This window comes from Nicotiana sylvestris, chromosome 8 (assembly GCF_000393655.2).
Source record: "Nicotiana sylvestris chromosome 8, ASM39365v2, whole genome shotgun sequence".
In the NCBI taxonomy this organism is placed as follows: Eukaryota; Viridiplantae; Streptophyta; class Magnoliopsida; order Solanales; family Solanaceae; genus Nicotiana; species Nicotiana sylvestris.
The window spans coordinates 190,532,351-190,556,246 of NC_091064.1; the positions used below are offsets into that span (position 1 = coordinate 190,532,351).

The 23,896-nt window shown below is 39.2% G+C and overlaps 1 protein-coding gene across 1 annotated transcript; it reads left to right on the forward strand.

Annotated features, from left to right (window-relative positions):
- The first annotated feature begins 1,327 nt into the window (after nt 1-1,327).
- LOC138876156 (uncharacterized) lies at nt 1,328-4,978 on the forward strand. The gene is made up of 7 exons (XM_070155058.1): nt 1,328-1,534; nt 1,933-2,268; nt 2,426-2,548; nt 3,199-3,478; nt 3,582-3,723; nt 4,272-4,463; nt 4,750-4,978. The coding sequence occupies exons 1-7, from the start codon at nt 1,328-1,330 to the stop codon at nt 4,976-4,978; spliced, it is 1,509 nt and encodes a 502-aa protein (XP_070011159.1).
- The last annotated feature ends 18,918 nt before the right edge of the window (nt 4,979-23,896 follow it).

Genomic DNA, 23,896 nt, shown 5'->3' on the forward strand with positions numbered 1-23,896 from the left:
ATACCCACCAAAATTCTCAATTTTGATGGGCCCTCTTTCTCGTTGCAAATAACTCAAGCGGAGTCGGAATTTGCAGGTGTATCAGCAACTACTGATTCAGAGAGAAGAACTAAATTACACAATGATAAATCGAAAGAAGTCCAAGTTGAGAAATTTTCAAAAGAAACAAAAATTTCAGTTGCGAAAAAGAGGAAAAAACCTATGAATGATTCTTCATGTGTCAAGGTTAAGGAAGTTGATGCAAAAAAAAAAAACTCGAATACACGGCGCGAAAATGTAATTGTTATTGTATTAATATGCATTCAAAGTTGTTGATGTGCTTTAGGGGTACATTGATGTATTCATAATTATTCATGTGATTTATATGTATGATGATGTATTCGTATGTATTTAGTTGTATTCATAAGTATTAAAACAATCCAAAACTCATTTGCACATTTACAATGTCATTAACTGAGTTGTGATTACTTGGTTATTATATGTTGTATTTAAATGTATTCAAATTTACATTCATTGTATTTCCGTACTTATTACAGTTTTCCTTGCATGTTATATGTAGATATTCATTGTTTTGTACTAAATGGTATTAATATGTATTTCAATATTTAACTGTATCTAGTTGTATTTATATGTATTCATAACACTTAATGAGTTTATGTATTGATGATGAATATGAAACCTTTTTTAAATTCTTGTTTGTATGCAGGAAATTAAACTGTTTGTGAAATACCCGCCAAGATTATCACTGCATACTTGTTCATATACAAACACAAACATAGTATCCGATCTCAAAGAAAAGCTTACTCTAGAACAGTATAAACTATTAAGTTCTACTTGTTTTGGAAGTCTCCTTGATATGGATCAGTGTGAGGTACAACATCAGCTCTTCATGTGCTTCATGGTTTTGCAGTTAGAAGGAAGTACTGATAACGTATTTTCAATACACGTAAATGGTACAACAATTTCCTTCTCAATCAGGGAGTTTGCCCTCGTCACTGGTGTCAAATGTGTTGGTGATCCACATGAATTTAAGTTCAACATAAAGGTGCCCAACCGTATTGTTCAGACATACTTTGGCGGTTCAAAGCTGGTTAAAAATGAAGATTTGTTGTCATGCTTTGATGAAAAGAAATAGGGTGATGACAACGATGGGGATGCCATCAAGATAGCATTGTTGTATCTCATACACACATGGATATTCTCATCAGAGAAGAAAATCACAACCATCCCACGACCACATTTTGACTTGGTTGAGAGTGGGAGATACTCTGATTATCCATGGGGTACTTTTACATTCAACAACCTTATTACATCTATTAGTAAGAAAATGGATTATCACAAGAAGTATTATAGGATTGTTGGGATGCCTATCGCCATGCAAGTTTGGTTTTATGAGTGTTGTTCAAAGGTTGACCCCAAAATTGCAAAGCGCTTTGGTAATCGGGTACCCAGATTACTCAATTGGAGAACCACTGTCAATCGGCCGACTTATGCTTATCTGGTGAACGGCATGTTCAAAGACCAGGGAAACATGGTAAATTACTATTTCATAAGTTTCTGAAATTTAATTTTGCATACAATATTTGCTAAGTATAGTGTATTCTGCATATAACATACATGAGAATATGTACTGTATTTTCAAGTTGCATGCAACCAATAGTTTCATACAGATACATACATTATAATCTACATACAACATACATATGCATACAATATACATCTATATACAACCTAGATTTTCCATATACAGTACACCATTCTTATGCATACAAACTATAATTTCCATTTGCATATAGCCTACAGTTGCACACAATATACATTTCAATACAATGATCAAAGGTAAATATAGGTTGGATATAACATACAATTTTCAATTTTCAAATTCTTTACAACGACATCCAACCAAGAGATGTAGAGCTTGTTGTTATTCAGATTCCTCTGGGAGGCGTTGAGGTAGATACCAGTCCTACCAATACTCATTCAGACAATTATGCAGATGATTCAGATGATTCAGATGACTTTAATCTTACATCACATCTTCAGCCTGAAAAGAATTATGATGCAAGTGTTGTACCTTCTTCATCTCCGCCCCACAAAAAGCACAAAGAGCATATTTTAGATCACTCAGAGGCAGAGACTAAACCCAAGACTATTGATGCTGGTATATCTGAATTCAATCAAAATGTGTTGCATGATAAGAAGCCGGCAGATTCTAAAGCAGATGAAGTATCTTCTTTGAGGAATGATCTAAATTCATTCAAAGACTACGTGAGTTTTGTCTGCCATTAGTAAATATTATAGTTTTTTCAATTAACATTCATATATTTTTCCAACACCTATCTAATTTTTTATGTTTTGATTAGGTGATGGGCGAGTTCACGTCTTTAAGAACATTGATCAATGATTTAAGACAATTTCTGACCAGATTAAAGCAAATCAGCCCACAGTGACACATGATAATGGTATTCAAATGTCGCATGATGTCGACGTGCAATATAATCCCAAAGGCCAGCCAAAGAGTGATATAACTGTCGGCGAGAATTTGGAGGTTAATATATTTTTAAACCTCTGTTAGTTTATGTTTATATGAACATTATAAGACTATGTTTCTTATTTATTCACATTAATCATCTATACCACACCATACATATTTTGAAATACAAGTGAATACATGTTGCTTAAGTTATACATAAGTATTCAATATTTTATAAATACATATATAAACTGAGACATGTATGTAGTTGTATTTACGATTAATTTCAAGCTGTATTCTGTTAATGTATACTGTATTTTCAAGTTGCATACAACCTATAGTTCCATACAGCGATATACAACATTATCTAAATGTAGTTGTATTTAAGGTTTACAGAATGCAGTATTCATTAAAAGATTATAGTATTTATTATAATTGAAACTACAGTTCACAGTAGCAGAATACAGTAACTGAAACACATACATTTGTATACATTAACAGAATAAAGATGTTAATCCTCACATACATCTGTATACATTACAAGAATAGCAGAATATAGTATGTTTATTTTCCACTTTATAAAACACTCATATGCATATGTATACATTAACAGAATAAAGATGTTAATCCTCACATACATCTGTATACATTACAAGAATAGCAGAATATAGTATGTTTATTTTCCACTTTATAAAACACTCATATGCATCTGTATACATTAACAGAATACAGATGTTAATCATGTTTGTGATGAAGCAATAGTTGATGGGAATAATACATCTGAGATGCTATGTATCATACCACCTATATATGTATCCAAAGAAGTACATGTATCACAGTTTGAGTTGTCGGACAAGTTTCTTCCAAGTCAAATTCCAGAAGCTAGAATTGTGATACATCATGCAGCAAAAAATCCAGCAGATGCAACCTCATTAGCCTCACATAGGAATCGACATCCAAGTAGATGGTATTCTTCGCCTTATGAGTTAAACTTCGACTCTGCAGGTTAGTAAATTATTTTAAAAAATAATGTATTATAAAGTTATGATCTTCTACCACCTTGTATCTATAATTAAATGGTTGTATTCATGACTTTACTGAACAATAGGTACCTCAGTTAAGTTGACTCCCATATTCGACAAGAAACACCCATTTGAAAATGATTTGATTTCGGGACCACATCCTACATTAGTCATTCAAGAGTATGAGAAATGGATTCGTGATGGTTTTCTCGCTAAACATTACCAAAAGTAAGTTTTTAGTTCTGTATGTTTATTCAATATAGTTATAATTTAAATAATAGACATATTGTATTTTGAAATTCATTGTAGAAGTGATTTGGAAGACCATTACAAAAAAACAAGTCAATACTGCATATACCGTTGGATTTTGGCATTGATCAACTCACTTCAAAAAATTGGTTTTACCTTCTCTCATTTGATGGCAAACTATGGAATGACAATGTAAGATAAACTACTTCCACATTTAGTTTAAATGTACACTGCTATCAAATATATACATGTATTCTGCTTTATGTATGTAACATACAATTTTACTAATCTGTTTTGGGAAGTTGATAGTTTACATACAAATGCATGTGTTCAATTCTGTTTTCAGCAGTTGATATTTTCTGAATTTCATTCAATGTACTGACGCTATGTATTCAATTTTACATGTAGCATATTGATGTCATCTTTTACTACTTAAGAAAGAAGGGAAAGTATAACAAAATGCCCAACTTCACATATACAACTGTTGATTGTATATTTAAGACAAGAATAGATGAAATATTCGATAGGTATGCTGATACAGATAGTAATGCAAATGTAGCCAAAGAAGAGGATGTGGTATATGAATACATAAGGGGCTACAGATTGTTGGCTAATGTACTGTGGCATACTATTGACAATGTCTTGATACCAGTCAACTTGAAGAAAAAACTGCATTGGGTATTGGCAGTTGTCTCATTCAAGGATAGATGTATCAAAGTGTATGAATCCATTAGATTAGCATTGTGTGGCTTCAAAGATAGATGAGCTAGCTAAGCTTGTACCTCTGTATCTATCGATCAGTGGTTTTTACAGAGATAAGCAAGCATAGATTGGACTCATGACTCAGCATACTCTGACAAGGCACTAACTGATCCCTTTGATGTTGTTTTCATTTCAGATCTGTCTCAATAAAATTCCGGGAGCATGTATGTGTTTAATCCTTTTCCTTGTATTATTTTTCTAATAATATGAATTATTTGTAACTGTTTTGATGTATTCTTTCAGGGATTGTGGGGTGCATGACGCGGTATATGTAGAGTTTCTTAGCACCGTTGGGCTGGTTCCACAAACAAAATTTGATGCCAATTTACTCCGTCAAAGATATGGTGTCCTCCTTTGGGACTATACTATGCGGAAGATAGACGTTGATGTCGTAAGCGAGAGCGAAGCACCTTCAAAGATTCTTAGGCACATCACCGATTCTGATACGTCGGTGAAGATAATGTTAGAGTAGTCTTAGGTGAATGTAGTTTTTGATGGGAGTTTTTGTGAATATTGTTTTCTTGGACAGTGTGTTGGTCAAGATGGTGTTGGTTTATCAAACAAAAAATAATTTAGTGACTATATCAACAGTGTTTATATACTATCATTTCAAGCATCCAAACGATGTATTGACTATTTTTGTGCTTCTGAATTCATCTGTCCTTCAACCTGTTGGTTTTTTGTATGTTTATATCAGTTTGTATTAGTATGTGTGCAACATGTTGTATTGATATGTATTCAACTTATTGTATCAGTCAGTATTCAACATGATATATTTATCTATATTCATTAAGTTTTATTTATATGTATTCACCAGGTTATGTTCACATATTTTTAGCAAGAGTATTTAGACCTTCATATTTATATAATATATTGCATTAATATGTATTCAACTATATTTTGAATACGTCTTTTGTATATAACTAATTTTATTTATCTGTATTCACTTATATGCCTATGTATTCAAGTCTACTTAGACCCTTGTACAATACATATTTAGACATCTATACGTGTATAACAGATTGTATTAATATGTATTCAGGTGTATTTGAATACATGTATTTAATATTCATAAATTATATTCAATCTCTGATATACGATATGTATTAAAAAAAAAACCACCAGTTATGTTTATGATACAATCATACCCTATGTATATAACTGAGTGTAATCATATGTATTCAATGATTGTATTCATCTATATTCATATATAACGAAGATATAATAGTCGTATTTTAATTATGTATTAAGATTTAATACACCAAATAAGTATATCCAAAATATATTCGAAATGACACAGGAATCTATGATAAATCGTTTTTCATTAATACAAGTCAAAATGTGAACTAATTTCTACGTGGAGCATTTCTACAAGTATGCTTATTATGTCCTTCATGCCCACATATGCTACACGAATGCTGATTTTTCTTCTGCAGCAATTCAATGAATGGCTTATCATACTTCTTCTTTGGTCTTCCAAGAGGTCTTTTCCATTTGGGTGGTGAGGCTTCTATCCAGATTTGGGGTGATAGAGCACATTACAAATATGATAAGAAGCACCCCGAGGAACATCACATGTATGATAACAAAGAATAATAAATCTAAAAAGTTACCGCTAGTAGTAGCTGCAAAGACATAACAAAAGTTTTTTTTGACATAATATATAATTATTTTATCATCCAATATAATGTGATTGAAAATAGTATTTGCTCCCATGGATGCAGAATACTATCAGACTTACTGATAAGACTGCATATACAATAACATAATAATCTAGGTAATTTGTCAAAAGTATTATTGCATTAACTATCTACCTTGCAAAATAAATTAATATATCTATAGAAAGATAAAGTAATTAGCAATCAAACAAAAAATCATCTACATAAATAAACTGATAGTGGACTGAGCACGTCCTGCTTTGAGATACTTTCTTCAACGGAGCACTTTAATAAAAAAATTATGTAAAACTTTAGTGTGTGCGCATCTTTTCCAAGTCTATCCAAATTATTGTGAGATATCTTTAATTGACTTTCCTAAAAGATAATAGTCTTATGATTTTCAGTCTGCCAATAAGTTAATAATCACTCTTTCTTCCCAAGAGATAAAATTAAAATAATTAAGTCCTGAGTGAATCCAATATGATAACCAAACATGCCAAAAAGTACATAACAATATCGAGAAATATGAAGATAGAAGTTTTAGTGGTGATTATTGAAAAAGATTAAAGAAAGTATAAACGCCGTTAAGGTGCATATAAGGCAAGCGATTTATGTTATATTTAAAAAGTGAAGGAGCAAATTATACATATTTGGTTTCGGATGATAATCCTCAAATTCAATATTCTTCAGATAGTGTTATGTGATGATGTTTTTGTCACGACCCCAAATACCAGTCGTAATGGCCCCTATCACATTACTAGGCAAGCCAACCCAAACACTTAATCACAACCCTTTTTCCTTTCAATAAGCCATTTTCTAACACATGTTTAAATACCAAATTTTTACAATAAGTATTTAAAAATAACAAAATATAAGCGGAAGTCAAATAAACACGAAACTACACAATCCCAAATATTTGGTGTCACGAGTCTAAAGTCTCTACTATAAAAATGACTATTTGATACAACATAAGTCTAGAAAATGCGAAAAAGAACAAGATAGGAAGGAGAAAATAGGGTTGCGGACGCCATGCAACTACCTTGAAATCTCCGGCAACCTCTGGATCAGCTGAGGACCCTCACTCTGCCACTCGGGCACCTGGATCTGCACACAAGGTGCAGGGAATAACGTGAGTACGCCAACTCAGTAAGTAACTAGAGTAAATAAGGTCTGAAAGCAGTGACGAGCAGTTAAAAATCATATAACTGAATAAACAACAAGATAACAGATCAACTTCACAATTTAAAACCAGTTTCGTCGTAAAATCAACAATTTCAGTTTAAACACTTGAAATCATATACTTAGCAATTTTTCCAACAGAGGTTTGTTTTTAAAAGAAGAGTGAAATTAGTGAAAATATGATAACTGGGCCCCTCGAGCAAGGTATCACTCAGAATATAGCCTCTCGGGCAGCCTCTCAGTCTCTCATGACTCACTCTCGTCACTTAGTACTCACTCTCAGCACTTAGGCTCATTAATATCTCATAATAATAGAAATCATAGTAACCACTATGGTGTGCAGTCCGATCCATAATTTATAGTCGACTACGCTCATTGGGGGTGTACAGACTCCGGAAGGGCTCTTACAACCCAATCGTCATATCCTTGTGACGCGCAGCCCGATCTAATATATATATCGCTACGGTGTACAGCCCGATCCATATAAGTATTGCTATGACGTGCATCCCGATCCATAACTCACACATATATAAATATCCTCACCATTAGGTTCTCAACCTCTCTCAATCATTAACCTCACAGCCTCTCGGGGATAACAGTAGAAATTAGGGAACTCAGTCCAAACCGTCCTCACATTTAGAAGTGGAGTGATAAAACCAGTTTTAAACATTTAAACAGGTAAAACAAGACTGAGGATATACTTTCAACAAGTAAAGTGAGGAAAAAGCAGTAAAAATGCCCCTAAAGGTCTCAACAAGTCGACACAAGGCCCCAAACATGGCATATAGCCCATAATACAGTATAAATGACTAAAGTACGGAATAATATAAGAGTCCAAATCAAATACACGACTTAATAGTCGCTACGGGATGGACCAAGTCACAATCCCTACCGGTGCACGCCCACACACTCGTCACCACATTTATCAAAACAAGTCAACTACCGGGATTTTGTACCCTCAGTTCCAGATTTACAATGGTTACTTACCTCAAACCAGTGGAAATACTACTCCACGATGCCTTTGCCCATCGAATCGGCCTCCACTCACGTCGAATCTATCCAAAATCAGAATCACGGCGTCAAAATATGCTAAGGGAACGAAGCCCAAGCAAAAATAATCAAATAATACCAAAAATCGCAGAATTGGCCAAACCCGGCCCCCGGGCCCACGTCTTGAAACTCGATAAAAATCACATCAACAAAATCCTTATCCTTCCACGAGTTCATACGTACCAAGAACACTGAAATTGGAGTCCAGATGACCCCTCAAATTCTCATTTCAAAGTCTCTTAATCTCAAGCCCTAATCCCCAATTTTTCTTCCTTAATCTCCACTGATACCATGATTAAACAATGAAAAAATGATTATAAACCCAAATAATGAAGCTTAGGGAACTTACCCAACTGATATCCCTTGATTTCTCTTAAAACCCACTGCCTTAGCCTCTTTCCCATCTTCAAAAATGGAGTACTTAGCAAAATTTCGCGAAGAAACAATTTATACCTTTTGGCCCAAGCATTTTCGCATCTGCGGCCAATTTACCGCTTCTTCGGTACCGCATTTGCGGTCGATATGCCACTTCTGCGGTTTTCACTTATGTTCCCCTTTACCGCATCTGCGATGAAATATACCGCACCCGCGCCTTCGCAGATGCGGTCCCACAACCGCTATTGCGGTTCCTGCCAACTTCACCAAATATCGCTTTTGCGACCAACCCTCTGCATATACAGTGTCGCACCTGCGGTCCCCAATCCGCAGGTGCGGAAATACCAGAAGTAGCAAAAATTTCAGCTCACCAAAAATCCAAACTTCTCCGTCAACCATCCGAAATCACCCCGATGCCCTCGGGACCTCAACCAAAAGCACCAACATATTCCAAAACCTTATTTAAACTTGTACCAATCTTTAAAACACCTCAAACAACATCAAATCTACCAAAACACATCGAATTCAATCCTAAGGTTCCAAAAAACTTTTAAATTCCGCTTTTGATCAAAAACTCAACCAAACCATGTCCGAATGACCTGAAATTTTGCACACACGTCCCAAATAACACAACGGAACTACTGCAACTCCCGGAATTCCATTCCGACCCTTATATAGAAATCTCACTTATCAACCGGAAATCGCCAAAAATCCGATTTCACCAATTCAAGCCTAAATCTACTCCGAACCTCCAAAACTTTTTCCGATCACGCTCCTAAGTCTCAAATCACCTCCCGAAGCTAACTGAACCATCGGAACTCACATACGAGTCCTCTAACATATAAGTCAGTATCCGACTGACTTTTCCAACTTAAACTCACTCTAAAGAGACTAATTGTCTCAAACTTTACCAAAATCATTCCGGATTCGATATGACCAACCTGATACCACATAACACGGATATACAAAGCATAAAGAAGCAGAAATGGGGGAAACGGGGTGGTAACTCATGGGACGACCGGCCGAGTTGTCACATCCTCCCCAACTTAAACAAACGTTCGTCCTTGAACGAGTCAAGAAACATATCTGAAGCCTCAAACAAGTGAGGATATCTGCTCCGCATCTTCTGCTCGGTCTCCCAGGTAGCCTCCTCTATGGGCCAAACTCTCCACTGCACTTTCACTGAAGCTATATCCTTTGACCTTAACTTTCGAACCTGACGACAACAGAACCTTCTCGCCAACCATGTAGGACATCCTGAACCTTCCTATCAGCATAGCTCTTCTGTCTCGACTGCGCTGTATGAAGCCTCTCCTAAATTACCTTCACCTTTTCTAAAGCATCATGTACCGGTCTATCCCCAATAGCCTAGCCTCATCGGGCTCGAACCAACCAACTGGAGATCTACATCGCCTGCCATACAAAGCCTCATACAGAGCCATCCAAATACTCGACTAGTAACTGTTGTTATAAACAAACTCTGCAAGCGGTAGAAACTGATCCCATGCCCTCCGAAATCAATGACACAAGCATGCAACATATTCTCTAATATCTGAATAGTGCGCTCGGACTGCCCGTCAGTCTGAGGGTGAAAGGTTGTGCTCAACTCAACCTGAGTACCCAACTCTCGCTGTACAGACCTCCAAAACTGCAAAGTAAACTGAGTGCCCCTATCTGAAATGATGGAAACTAGGACACCATGCAACCAAACAATCTCCCGGATATAGATCTCTGCCAACCGCTCTGAAGAATATGTAGTACACACATGAATGAAGTGCGTGGACTTGGTCAGCCGATCCACAATCACCCAAATAGCATCGAACTTTCTCAAAGTCCTTGGAAGTCCAACAACAAAGTCCATAGTGATCCTCTCCCACTTCCACTCGGGAATATCCATCTGCTGAAGCAAGCCGCCCGGTCTCTGATGCTCATATTTCACCTACTGACAATTGAGACACCGAGCTACAAATCCCACAATGTCTTTCTTCATTTTCCTCCACCAATAATGCTGCCTCAAATCCTGATACATCTTCGCGGCACCCGGATGAATGGAATACCGTGAGCTATGGGCCTCCTCCAAAATCAATTCTTGAAGCCCATCTACATTGGGCACCCAAATTCGGCCCTGCATTCTCAACACCCCATCATCACCAATGGTCATATCTCTAGCATCATCATGCTGAACTCTGTCCTTAAGGACAAGCAAATGCGGATCATCATACTAGCGCTCTCTGATGCGATCATATAAGGAAGACCGAGAAATCACACAAGCCAATACCCGACTAGGCTCCGAAATATCTAATCTCACGAACCGATTGGCCAAGGCATGAACATCAACTGCAAGAGGTCTCTCCCCAACTAGAATATATGCCAAACTCCCCATACTCACTGCCTTCCGACTCAAAGCATCGGCCACCACATTGGCCTTCCTCGAATGGTACAAAATAGTGATATCATAATCCTTAAGCAACTCCAACCACCTCCGCTTCCTCAAATTGAGATCCTTCTACTTGAACAAGTGCCGGAGGGTACAATGATTTGTAAACACCTCACAAGATACACCATACAAGTAATGCCTCCAAATCTTCAACGCGTGCACGATGACAGCCAATTCTAAATCATTAACGGGGTAGTTCTTCTGATGGGGCTTCAACTGACCGGAAGCATAAGCAATAACTCTACCCTCCTGCATCAAAACACAACCAATACCAACTCTCGAAGCATCACAATACACGGTATATGAACCTGAAGTTGATGGCAAAACTAACATTGGAGTTGTGGTTAAGGCTGCTTGAGCTTCTGAAAGCTCTCCTCACACTCATTCGACCATATAAATGAAGCACCCATCTAAGTCAACTTAGTCAAGGGCGATGTGATAGATGAGAATCCTTAAACAAGTCGGCGATAATAGCCTGCCAAACCAAGAAAGCTGCGAATCTCAGTGGCTGAGGACGGTCTGGGCCAACTCTAAACTGCCTCTATCTTCTTTGGATCAACCTGAATACCCTCGCTGGACACTACGTGCCCCAAGAAAGCCACTAAACTAAGCCAAAACTCACACTTGGAGAATTTTGCATAAAGCTTCTCCTCCCTCAATCTCTGCAACACAACCCTCAAATGCTCCGTGTGCCCCTCCTGACTACGCGAATACACCAGAAAATCATCAATGAAGACTATAACAAACGAGTCGAGATAAGGCCGGAACATACTGTTTATCAAATGCATGAACATTGCTGGGGCATTGGTCAGCCCAAAAGACATCACCAAGAACTAATAATGACCATATCGGGTCTTGAAAGCTATCTTAAGAATATCCTAGTCCCTAATCTTCAACTGGTGATAACCTGAATGGAGATCAATCTTGGAGAACACTCTTGCTCCCTAAAGCTAGTCGAATAAATCATCACTACGAGGCAAATGATACTTGTTCTTAACTGTTACTTTGTTAAATTGCCTATAATCAATGCACATTCTCATAGTGCCATTCTTCTTCTTCACGAATAGAACCAGCGCACCCCAAGGTGATACTTTAGGCCGAATGAACCCCTTATCAAGGAGTTCCTAAAGCTGCTCCTTCAACTCTTTCAACTCCGCTGGTGCTATACGATACGGCGGAATAGAAATGGGCTGAGTGCCCGGCACTAGGTCAATACCAAAATTAACATCCTTGTCTGGTGGCATGCCTGGCAGGTCTGCAGGAAACACATCGAGAAAATCCCTCACAACTGGAACAGAATCAATACTGGGAGTCTCTGCAATGACATCCCTCACAAAGGCTAGATACGAAAAACATCCCTTCCCAACCATACGTTGGGCCTTCAAGAATGAGATCACTCTACTGGGAATATAATCAGTCAAACCTCGCCACTCAATTTGTAGCACACCCAGTATAGCCAACGTGACTATCTTGGCATGACAGTCTAGAATAGAACGATACGGAGATAGCCAATCCATGCCCAAAATGACATCGAAATCCACCATACATAATAATAAAATATCCATATGGGTCTCCAGACCCCCAATAGTCACCACACACGACCGGTACACACGGTCTACAACAACAGTATCGCACACCGGGGTAGATACGTGAACAGGTGAAGCAAGAAACTCATGGGGCATACCCAAATAATGAGCAAAGTATGATGACACATAAGAAAAGGTGGAACCGGGATTAAATAATACAGAGGCATCTCTGCGGCAGACTAAAACAATATCTGTAATAACAGCATCTGAAGCAATAACATCGGGTCTGCCTGGAAGTGCATAGAAATGGGCCTGACCGCCACCTAATCGACCTTCCCCTCTGGGGCGACCCCTAGCTGACTGACCTCCACCCCTAGCTAGCTGAGCGGGTGGTGATGAAGTAACTAGCGCTGAAGCCGATGACTGACCCCTCTGGTGAGATAAACGCGTAAGACGACGAGGGCACTGCCTCTATATATGACCCATCTCACCACACTAATAACAACTCCTAGATGCTAGAGAAGGGGACTGAAGGGAACCCCTCGCACTGAAGTGACTAGCAGATGCACCTGGCATAGAAGAGCCCTGAACCGATAGAGCACGGAACGAACTCTGAGCTGAAAGGGCACTAAGTGATGATTGGCCTTAATGAGAACCATGAGAACCATGACCCAATGACGCCCCACGATAACCTGGGCAAGCTGGCTGAGCATGGCTGAATGGACGGCCGCTGCCATGCTGAAACTGACCTCTCGAAGGAGTACCCCTGCAACTACAAAATCCTCGATGCCTCTTGGCCTCCCTCTCTTAGCACTCCTGGCGATGAACAGACTCAATCTCCCGAGCAATGTCTACAACCTCCTCAAAGGTAGCACCAATCACCCTCTCCCTGGTCATGAGAATACGAAGATGATAAGTGAGGTCATCAACAATGTTACAACCCATATCTACATGTGTTAGTTCATGCCATATATTAGTTAACATAAATCCAAGAAGGAATTATCTTTGAGATGATAAGAAGTTAATCATATTGGTCTTAAGTGATACAAGAGGGTATAAGGGTGATTAACAAGTATTAGAAGTTAAACGAATCAAGGATGTTGTAACTCATATTTTCAGGTAAATCTAGCGGTGCTTAATACACTCAAGAGGTCATGTATTAAGGTATTTTAATCATATAATATCCGTATCATAAGTCTTGAAGTCAAACGAGTTATGAAACAAAAGTCGACAAAAGTTGTCGCAACTTAGGTTCATAATTTTACTTAAACATTAGGTCAAATGTTTCTAAGATTTTATCCTAATTTACAAGGAATTACGGGGTGATCTACCCACAAAATTAAAGATCAATGAGTCTAGTTTCTAACGCATTAAATCATTTATCGATATGATCTCGGAGTAGAGAGATATTCGCATTTTCGCGAGACTGCGCCAAGCACCTCTCTATGGGGCCCACTAAGGCGGTTTAAGATATTTGGACCTATATAGGATGCCTCCAACCCATTTTAAGTCATTTCTTTTCACTATTTTCTGACCTTAGAACCCTAGTAACATCCTCTCAAGGTTCTCTCAAGATTCAAGACCCAAAAAGGGCAAACAACACAAATCAAGTGTCGGGAATTCCGTGGCGCTAGTAAGTCTCTTGTTCTTCTTGTTGTTGCTCATTTTTGTGTTGTTCCAGCTAGTGTGGGAGGTTGTTTTAAAGGGTTTATGTTCTGTAAATACTCCCTCATGTTCTTAATATCAATCCTAGGTGATTTCAAGCCTTCTAAAGTGATTCTAGTGCCGAAAAATACTAATTGATCGCTAGTTTCGCTTTCTTGTTGTTGTGGCAGCATTGGAGGGATATTTCATGGAAATTTAAGGTCAAATTAGAGTTTTTATTTCTGTATAAAGGTAATTAACTTCTTACTCTATAAGTATTTAATATTATCCAAGTTGCGGCTAAGCCATTGAAGCTAGAACTTGTGAAATATATATCGAAAGGCTTGGTAGTAATGTTATTATTTTGGGGACTGTTTTGCGTTGCTGTTGGGCTGCGTATTTTTCTACTGTTTTTTGGATTTTTGGAGGAGGAAGGGTGTGGAGAGACACCATATATATGTAGGGTTGTGGGCTGATAGTTATTCGTAATATTTCCGGGTCGTTTGACACGACTACGGTGGTCGTCGTATGTATGAAGTGATTAGGCTGTGCGTGGACTATTTTGGGAAGCTCAATATGTTTATTATTGATGTTATTTTGGCTGTTTGGTGATTGTTTTGAATGGTGTGAATTCATATATATAGGGTAGGTGCTGTCCGTTTCATCGTAAAATAGGTTGTGGTCGATACATAATAGTTATGACGCTTAAATGATAACGATAATATCGTTTCTCTTATTGTAGACTAAGGATTTGTGACAATTGCATAGCTTGAGATTTGGGAAATATATACAAGGTATGTGAGGCTATACCTTTCCTTCTTTTGCACGACTCCGATTGTACATAATGCAATGAACGAGCTTCCAAAGATACTCTACTCTTAGAAGCTAGCAGTACTTACATTGTTTCCCCTCTTATGGAACGATTGATGTTAATGTTGCTTCTCTTATTCTTATGTTATCAATGTTGTTGGTACTTCCTGATTCTTATAAGATTCGTAGTGAAGTGTTAGTCCTAATAACGTGTACAGAGGATACCGACCAACGTCGCTCCGAAAGGTTTAGAACGTGATTCCATGAGTCGAGCATGCATTATATATATGTATCTATTTTACTCTACCGAGCCGCGCTATAGTCGGCCGGGTACGGCACCTATTGTGCAACCACTGATCAGTTGGGTTTTGCCGAGCTCTACGTGGCCGGGTACGATTCTACCGAGCCTTATGATGGCCGAGTACATTTTTTTACCGAGCCTATTATGGTCGGGTATGATATGATGATGATGATGCCCACAGAGGCGAATGTTTTAAAGGTTTATGTATTTATACATATGTATCATGCATTTCATGTCAGTAGCCCTCAGAGGTGCTAAGATGTTACAGGTTGTATATTCTCTATCCTTGCTTACATTACTGATCGTATTTATGGTTCCCTGCCTTACATACTTAGTACTTTATTCGTACTGACGTCCTTTTATTTGTGGACGGTGCATGTCGTGCTGCAGGTCCTAATATATAGGCAGGTGCAACTCCCCCACCACAGTAGGTTGTCCAGTTCTGCGGTGATTGACGAGATCCCTTCTCCGGACTTGCCTTGGTCTTGGTATGTATTTTGTTATAGACATTATGGGTATGTTGGGGCCCTATTCCGGCTATGTTGCAACACTTATGTTTATTTAGAGGCTCATAGACAAGTGTCGACTCATGTATAGTTTGGTATGCATTGTCGGTTGGTTTATGTTGTATAGTCTTTCATGGTAGCGTGGTAGCTCATACCTTATATATAGTTTCTTGATTGTCTGGTCATCCCATATTATATATGTTCATGCCATCAGTTTTTATTGTTGGTTGTCCATGATCCATGTCTACCATTTATATTGATCTCGTCAGCCGTAAAAGATAATTAAGAAGGTTAGATAAAATGTACGTTGGTGCTCGGCAAGTATGGTCGGGTGCTAGTCATGGCCCTCCAGTTTGGGTCGTGAAAAACTTGGTATCAGAGCAAGTGTCCTAGGGGTTGTCTATGAGCCATGTCTAGTAGAGTCTTGATTATGGATGTGTAGCGCGCCACATTTATAATTAGGAGGCTACATGACACCTAGGGTTGTTACCTTCTTCCTGAATCTAGATCGTGCGTAGAGTAGAGTCGTAAGTATTAGGCCTAGCACTTCACCTTGGGGTGCACCAGTCCTATTCGTGCGGAAGAAAGATGGGTCGTTACGGATGTGTATCGACTATCGACAGTTGAATAAGTCTACTATAAAGAACAAGTATCCACTTCCAAGAATTGATGACCTGTTTGACCAACTCCAGGGTGCCAAGTATTTCTCCAAGATTGATTTACGTTCAGGGTATCATCAGGTGAGGGTTAGGGAGAAGGATATTCCAAAGACGGCCTTCCGGACAAGATATGGGCACTTTGAGTTCTTGGTGATGTCGTTCGGGCTAACAAATGCCCCAGCAGCTTTTATGGATCTCATGAATACTATATTCAGGCCCTATCTTGATGTGTTCGTGATTGTATTCATTGATGACATTCTAGTGTATTCTCGTTCGGAGGCGGAACATGCGGGCCACTTGCGGATAGTATTACAGACGCTTCAGGATCGTAAGTTATATGCTAAGCTCTCCAAATGTGAATTTTGGCTGAACTCAGTAGCGTTCCTTGGCCATGTGATATCTGACGAGGGTATTAGTGTCGACACTCAGAAGATCGATGCAGTAAAGAATTGGCCGAGACCTACAACACCATCAGAAGTCCGCAGCTTCCTAGGGCTAGCAGGATATTATAGGCGGTTTGTGGAAGGGTTTTCCTCTATATCATCACCATTGACTAAGTTAACACAGAAAGCTACCAAGTTCCAGTGGTCTGACACTTGTGAACGTAGTTTTCAGGAGCTGAAGAATCGATTGACATCTGCACCAGTGCTCACTCTTCCTGAAGGAACAGAAGGTTATGTGGTATATTGTGATGCCTCAGGTATAGGTTTGGGGTGCGTATTGATGCAGCGTGGGAATGTGATTGCTTATGCATCAAGACAATTGAAGAAGCATGAAAAGAATTATCCAACCCATGATTTGGAATTGGCTGCAGTAATATATGCTTTGAAGATATGGCGGCACTACTTATACGGCGTCCATGTTGACATCTACACAGATCACAAGAGTTTACAATACATCTTCAAGCAGAAAGAGTTGAATTTGAGGCAGCGTAGGTGGCTTGAATTATTGAAAGACTACGACGTCGAGATATTGTATCATCCCGGTAAAGCCAATGTTGTGGCAGACGCTCTCAGCCGTAAATCAATGGGAAGCTTAGTACATATTGAGGCAGGTAGATGGGGGTTGACTAAAGAGCTTCATCAGCTAGCCAATATGAGAATCAGATTGTTAGACTCTGATGACGGAGGTGTTACTGTACAAAATACATCAGAATCATCTTTGATAGCCGAGGTAAAAGCACAGCAATATGAAGATCATATCTTAGTACGATTAAGAGAGAGCATTCAGCAATGTAAAAGTATGGCTTTTGAGATCGGAAAAGATGGGGCACTAAGATACCAGAGCCGATTATGTGTGTCTAATGTGGTAGGGTTGCGAGAGAAGATTATGAATGAGATTCATCAATCCCGATATTCCATCCATCCCGGCTCGACAAAGATGTATCATGATGTCAAGGAGCAGTATTGGTGGGATAACATGAAGAAGTCTATTGCAGAATTTGTAGCCCAGTGTCCCAATTGTCAACAAGTAAAGATAGAACATCAGAAACCTGGTGGATTGCTTCAGAATATAGAGATTCCGACCTGGAAATGGGAGGTGATTAATATGGACTTCATTATTGGATTACCTCGCTCTTATCATAAGTTTGACTCCATCTGGGTGATAGTTGATCGACTTACAAAATGTGCCCATTTTCTGCTAGTTAAGACAACTTACACAGCTGAAGATTATGCGAAGTTATATATCAAGGAGATTGTTAGGCTTCATGGTGTGCCAGTATCTATTATATCAGACCGAGGAGCTCAATTTACAGCTAAATTTTGGAGGTCTTTTCAGAAGGGTTTAGGCACACAAGTGAATCTCAACACTGCATTTCATCCGCAGACTGACGGACAGGCTGAACGTACCATTCAAACATTGGAAGATATGCTACGAGCATGTGTTCTAGATTTTAAGGGGAATTGGGATGACCATCTTCCACTCATAGAATTCGCCTACAATAATAGCTACCATTCCAGTATTAAAATGGCCCCATACGAGGCACTATACGGGAGGAAATGTAGATCACCAGTTGGATGGTTTGAAGTCGGTGAAACAGAATTATATGGGCCAGATTAGATTCACCAAGCCATTGAGAAGGTGAAAGTGATACAGGAGCGATTGAGGACAGCACAAAGCAGGCAAAAATCTTATTCCGATGTCCGGCGTCGTGATCTGGAGTTTGAGGTTGGTGATTGGGTTTTCCTAAGGATCTAACCAATGAAGGGTATTATGCATTTTGGGAAGAAAGGTAAGCTAAGTCCAAGGTATATCAGGCCGTATAAAATTCTTCGACGAATCGGACAGGTTGCTTATGAGTTAGAATTGCCATCCGAATTGGAATTTGTCCATCCGGTATTCCATGTATCTATGTTGAGGAAATGTAATGGAGACCCTTCTCGGGTCGTCCCTATCAAAGATGTACAAGTTACAGAGGACCTATCATATGAAGAAGTGCCAGTGGCTATATTAGATCGACAAGTCCGCAAGCTGAGAACAAAAGATGTAGCTTACGTCAAAGTATTGTGGAGGAACAAGAATGTGGAAGAGATAACATGGGAAGCAGAAGAAGAGATGAAGTCTAAATACCCTTACCTATTCCAGAATGAAGATAACAAGGATGCTGGTGGAACACAGGATACATTGGAAGGTGAAACGGCTCTATAAGGTAAGCAATAATTTGAGAATACTCCTCCTTAATACAAAATGGTGATATGTAGATAATGTAAATATCCATAATGCTTTGTGTAGCCTTGTGAGGCCATATGTTGGGCTTAATTGCTTGCAAGTTTTGCTAGTGACGATTTTATAGGGGAAAATTGATCGGAAATTTCTATTGGAATCCACGATGATTTAAACTCCCCATGAACCCTTACATTCGAGGACGAATGTTCCTAAGGGGGGGGTGTTACAACCCATATCTACATGTGTTAGTTCATGCCATATATTAGTTAACATAAATCCAAGAAGGAATTATCTTTGAGATGATAAGAAGTTAATCATATTGGTATTAAGTGATACAAGAGTGTATAAGGGTGATTAACAAGTATTAGAAGTTAAACGAATCAAGGATGTTGTAACTCATATTTTCAGGTAAATCTAGCGGTGCTTAATACACTCAAGAGGTCATGTATTAAGGTATTTTAATCATATAATATCTGTATCATAAGTCTTGAAGTCAAACGAGTTATGAAACAAAAGTCGACAAAAGTTGTTGCAACTTAGGTTCATAATTTTACTTAAACATTAGGTTAAATGTTTCTACGATTTTCTCCTAATTTACAAGAAATTACGGGGTGATCTACCCACAAAATTAAATATCAATGAGTCTAGTTTCTAACGCATTAAACCGTTCATCGATACAATCTTGGAGTAGAGAGATATTTGCATTTTCGCGAGACTGCGCCAAACACCTCTCTATGGGGCCCACTAAGGCGGTTTAAGATATTTGGACCTATATAGGATGCCTCCAACTCATTTTAAGTCATTTATTTTCACTATTTTCAGACCTTAGAACCCTAGGAACATCCTCTCAAGGTTCTCTCAAGATTCAAGACCCAAAAAGGGCAAACAACACAAATCAAGTGTCGGGAATTCCGTGGCGCTAGTAAGTCTCTTGTTCTTCTTGTTGTTGCTCATTTTTGTGTTGTTCCATCTCGTGTGGGAGGTTGTTTTAAAGGGTTTATGTTCTGTAAATACTCCCTCATGTTCTTAATATCAATCATAGGTGATTTCAAGCCTTCTAAAGTGATTCTAGTGCCGAAAAATACTAATTGATCGCTAGTTTCGCTTTCTTGTTGTTGTGGCAGCATTGGAGGGATATTTCATGGAATTTTAAGGTCAAATTGGAGTTGTTCTTTCTGTATAAAGGTAAGTAACCTCTTATTCTATATGTATTTAAGATTATCCAAGTTGCAGCTAAGCCATTGAAGCTAGAACTTGTGAAATATATATCGAAAGGCTTGGTAGTAATGTTATTGTTTTGTGGACTGTTTTGCGTTGCTATTGGGATGCATATTTTTCTACTTTTTTATGGATTTTTGGAGGAGGAATGGTGTGGAGAAACACCATATATATGTAGGGTTGTGGGCTGATAGTTATTCGTAACATTTCCGGGACGTTTGACACGACTACGGTGGTCGTCGTATGTATGAAGTGATTAAGCTGTGCGTGGACTATTTTGGGAAGCTCAATATGTTTATTATTGATGTTGTTTGGACTGTTTGGTGATTGTTTTGAATGGTGTGAAGTCATATATATAGGGTAGGTGCTGCCCGTTTCATCGTAAAATAGGTTGTGGTCGATACATAATAGTTATGACGCTTAAATGATAACGATAGTATCGTTTCTCTTATTGTAGACTAAGGAGTTGTGACAATTGCATAGCTTGAGATTTGGGCAATATATACAATGTATGTGAGGCTATACCTTTCCTTCTTTTGCACCACTCCGATTGTACATAATGCAATGAACGAGCTTCCAAAGATACTCTACTCTTAGAAGCTAGCAGTACTTACATTGTTTCCCTCTTATGGAACGATTGATGTTAATGTTGCTTCTATTATTTTTATGTTATCAATGTTGTTGGTACTTCCTGATTCTTATAAGTTCATAGTGAAGAGTTAGTCCTAATAACGTGTACAGAGGATACCGACCAACGTCACTCCAAAAGGTTTAGAACGTTATTCCATGAGTCGAGCATGCATTATATATATGTATCTATTTTACTCTACCGAGCTGCACTATAGTCGGCTGGGTACGGCACCTATTGTGCAACCACTGATCAGTTGGGTTTTATCGAGCTCCACGTGGCCAGGTACGATTCTACCGAGCCTTATGATGGCCGGGTACGTTTTTTTACCAAGCCTATTATGGTCGGGTACGATATGATGATGATGATGCCCACAGAGGCAAATGTTTTAAAGGTTTATGTATTTATACATATGTATCATGCATTTCATGTCAGTATCCCTCAGAGGTACTAAGATATTACAGGTTGTATATTCTCTATACTTGCTTACATTACTGATCGTATTTATGGTTCCCTGCCTTACATACTCAGTACTTTATTCGTACTGACGTCCTTTTATTTGTGGACGATGCATGTCGTGTTGCAGGTCCTGATAGATAGGCAGGTGCAGCTCCCCCACCACAGTAGGCTGTCCAGTTCAGCGGTGATTGGCGAGATCCCTTCTCCGGACTTGCCTTGGTCTTGGTATGCATTTTTGTTATAGACATTATGGGTATGTCGGGGCCCTGTTCCGGCTATGTTGCAGCACTTATGTTCATTTAGAGGCTCATAGACAAGTGTCGACTCATGTATAGTTTGGTATGCCTTGTCGGCTGGTTTTTGTTGTATAGTCTTTCATGGTAGCGTGGTAGCTCATACCTTATATATAGTTTCTTGATTGTCTGGTCATCCCATATTATATATGTTCATGCCATCAGTTTTTATTGTTGGTTATCCATGATCCATGTCTACCATTTATATTGATCTCGTCAGCCGTAAAAGATAATAAAGAAGGTTAGATAAAATGTACGTTGGTGCTCGGCAAGTATGGTCGGGTGCTAGTCATGGCCCTCCAGTTTGGGTCATGACAAACAAACCTCCTAATCCTCTCTCTATCCGTTGGAACCAACCAAATAGCATGACGAGCTAACTCGGAGAACCTCATCTCATACTGCATCATGGTCATCTCTCCCTGACGCAACCACTCAAACTCCCTACGCAGATCCTCTCTGCGGGACTGCGGCACATACTTCTTCAGAAAGAGAACGGAAAACTGCTGCCAAGTAAGGGGTGCTGCACCAATAGGCCTACGCCTCTCAAAAGCCTCCCACCAAGTAAAGGCAGCTCTAGAAAACTGATAAGTAGTGAAAGCGACCCCGCTGGTCTCCATAATACCCATTGTATGAAGCATCCTCTGACACTTATCCAAGAAACCATGGGCATCCTCGCCCTCTACACCACTGAAGTTCGGAGGCTGAAGTCTACCAAACCTCTCCAACCTACACTGCTCGTCCTCTAGCATGACAGGAACTACATAGTCCTGAGCAGTTGCAACCGGCTGGGCTGGATGTACCCCCGGAGTCTGAAGTCCCTACACGACCTGCTCAGGTGTGCGAGCGGCGGGAGTCTGATTGCCCCTCCCCCCCGGCTTGAGAAGTAGCTGCAGCTGTAGCAGCTGAAACTGCCTGAGCTAGGCCAGTGCAAACTGATAAGATCTGAGCCAAGGCCTCTAAAAGACCCGGAATCACAATGGGCACAGCTGGTGCCTGAGCTGGTGCTGCTGGAGCGTCCATAACTGGGACCTGATCCTAAACTAGGGTAGCTGGTGGATCTGCATGTGCTGGCCCTAGCTGCTCTGCCCCTACCACGGCCTCGACCGCGTCCTTGGCCTCTACTGGCCACAGCTGGTGGTACTGGTGGTCGTCCATCCTGACCGGTAGCGTGTCCTCACCATCTGTAAGAGAATGGAATAATAGAAGTTTAGTACTCGGATCAATAGATTCTCACGACAAGAATTTCAAGAATATGAAGTTTTTCCTAAAGGTTCTGCAGCCTCTCAAGGATAAATACAGACATCTCTGTACTGATCGACGAGACTCTATAAACCGGCTCATGACTCGTGAGACCTATGTAACCTAGGTTTTGATACCAACTTGTCACGACCCCAAATACTAGTCGTGATGGCGCCAATCACATTACTAGGCAAGCCAACCCAAACACTTAATCACAACCCTTTTTTCTTTCAATAAGCATTTCTAGCACAGGTTTAAATACCAAATTTCCATAATAAGTGTTTAAAACAACAAAATATAAGCGGAAGTCAAATAAACATGAAACTACACATCCCCAAATATCTGGTGTCACGGGTCTAGAGCCTCTACTACATAACTAACTGTCTGATACAACATAAATCTAGAAAATGCGGAAAAGAACAAGATAGGAAGGAGAAAATAGGGATGCGGACGCCATGCAGCTACCTTGAAATCTACAGCAACCTCTGGATCAACTGAGGACCCTCACTCTGCCACTCGGGCACCTGGATCTGCACACAAGATGCAAAGAGTAACGTGAGTACGCCAACTCAGTAAGTAACTAGAGTAAATAAGATCTGAAAGCATTGACGAGCGGTTAAAAATCATATAACTAAATAAACAACAGGATAACAGATTAACTTCACAGTTTAAAACTAGTTTAGTCGTAAAATCATCAATTTCAGTTTAAACACTTGAAATCATATACTTAGCAATTTTTCC

Coding starts and splice junctions, on each gene's coding strand:
- LOC138876156 (XM_070155058.1), top strand. CDS start 1,328: ATGGATTATCACAAGAAGTATTATAGGATTGTTGGGATGCCTATCGCC. Junction 2,549..3,198: donor CTGTCGGCGAGAATTTGGAG/GTTAATATATTT, acceptor ATACATTAACAG/AATACAGATGTTAATCATGT. Junction 3,724..4,271: donor CTCGCTAAACATTACCAAAA/GTAAGTTTTTAG, acceptor AATATTCGATAG/GTATGCTGATACAGATAGTA.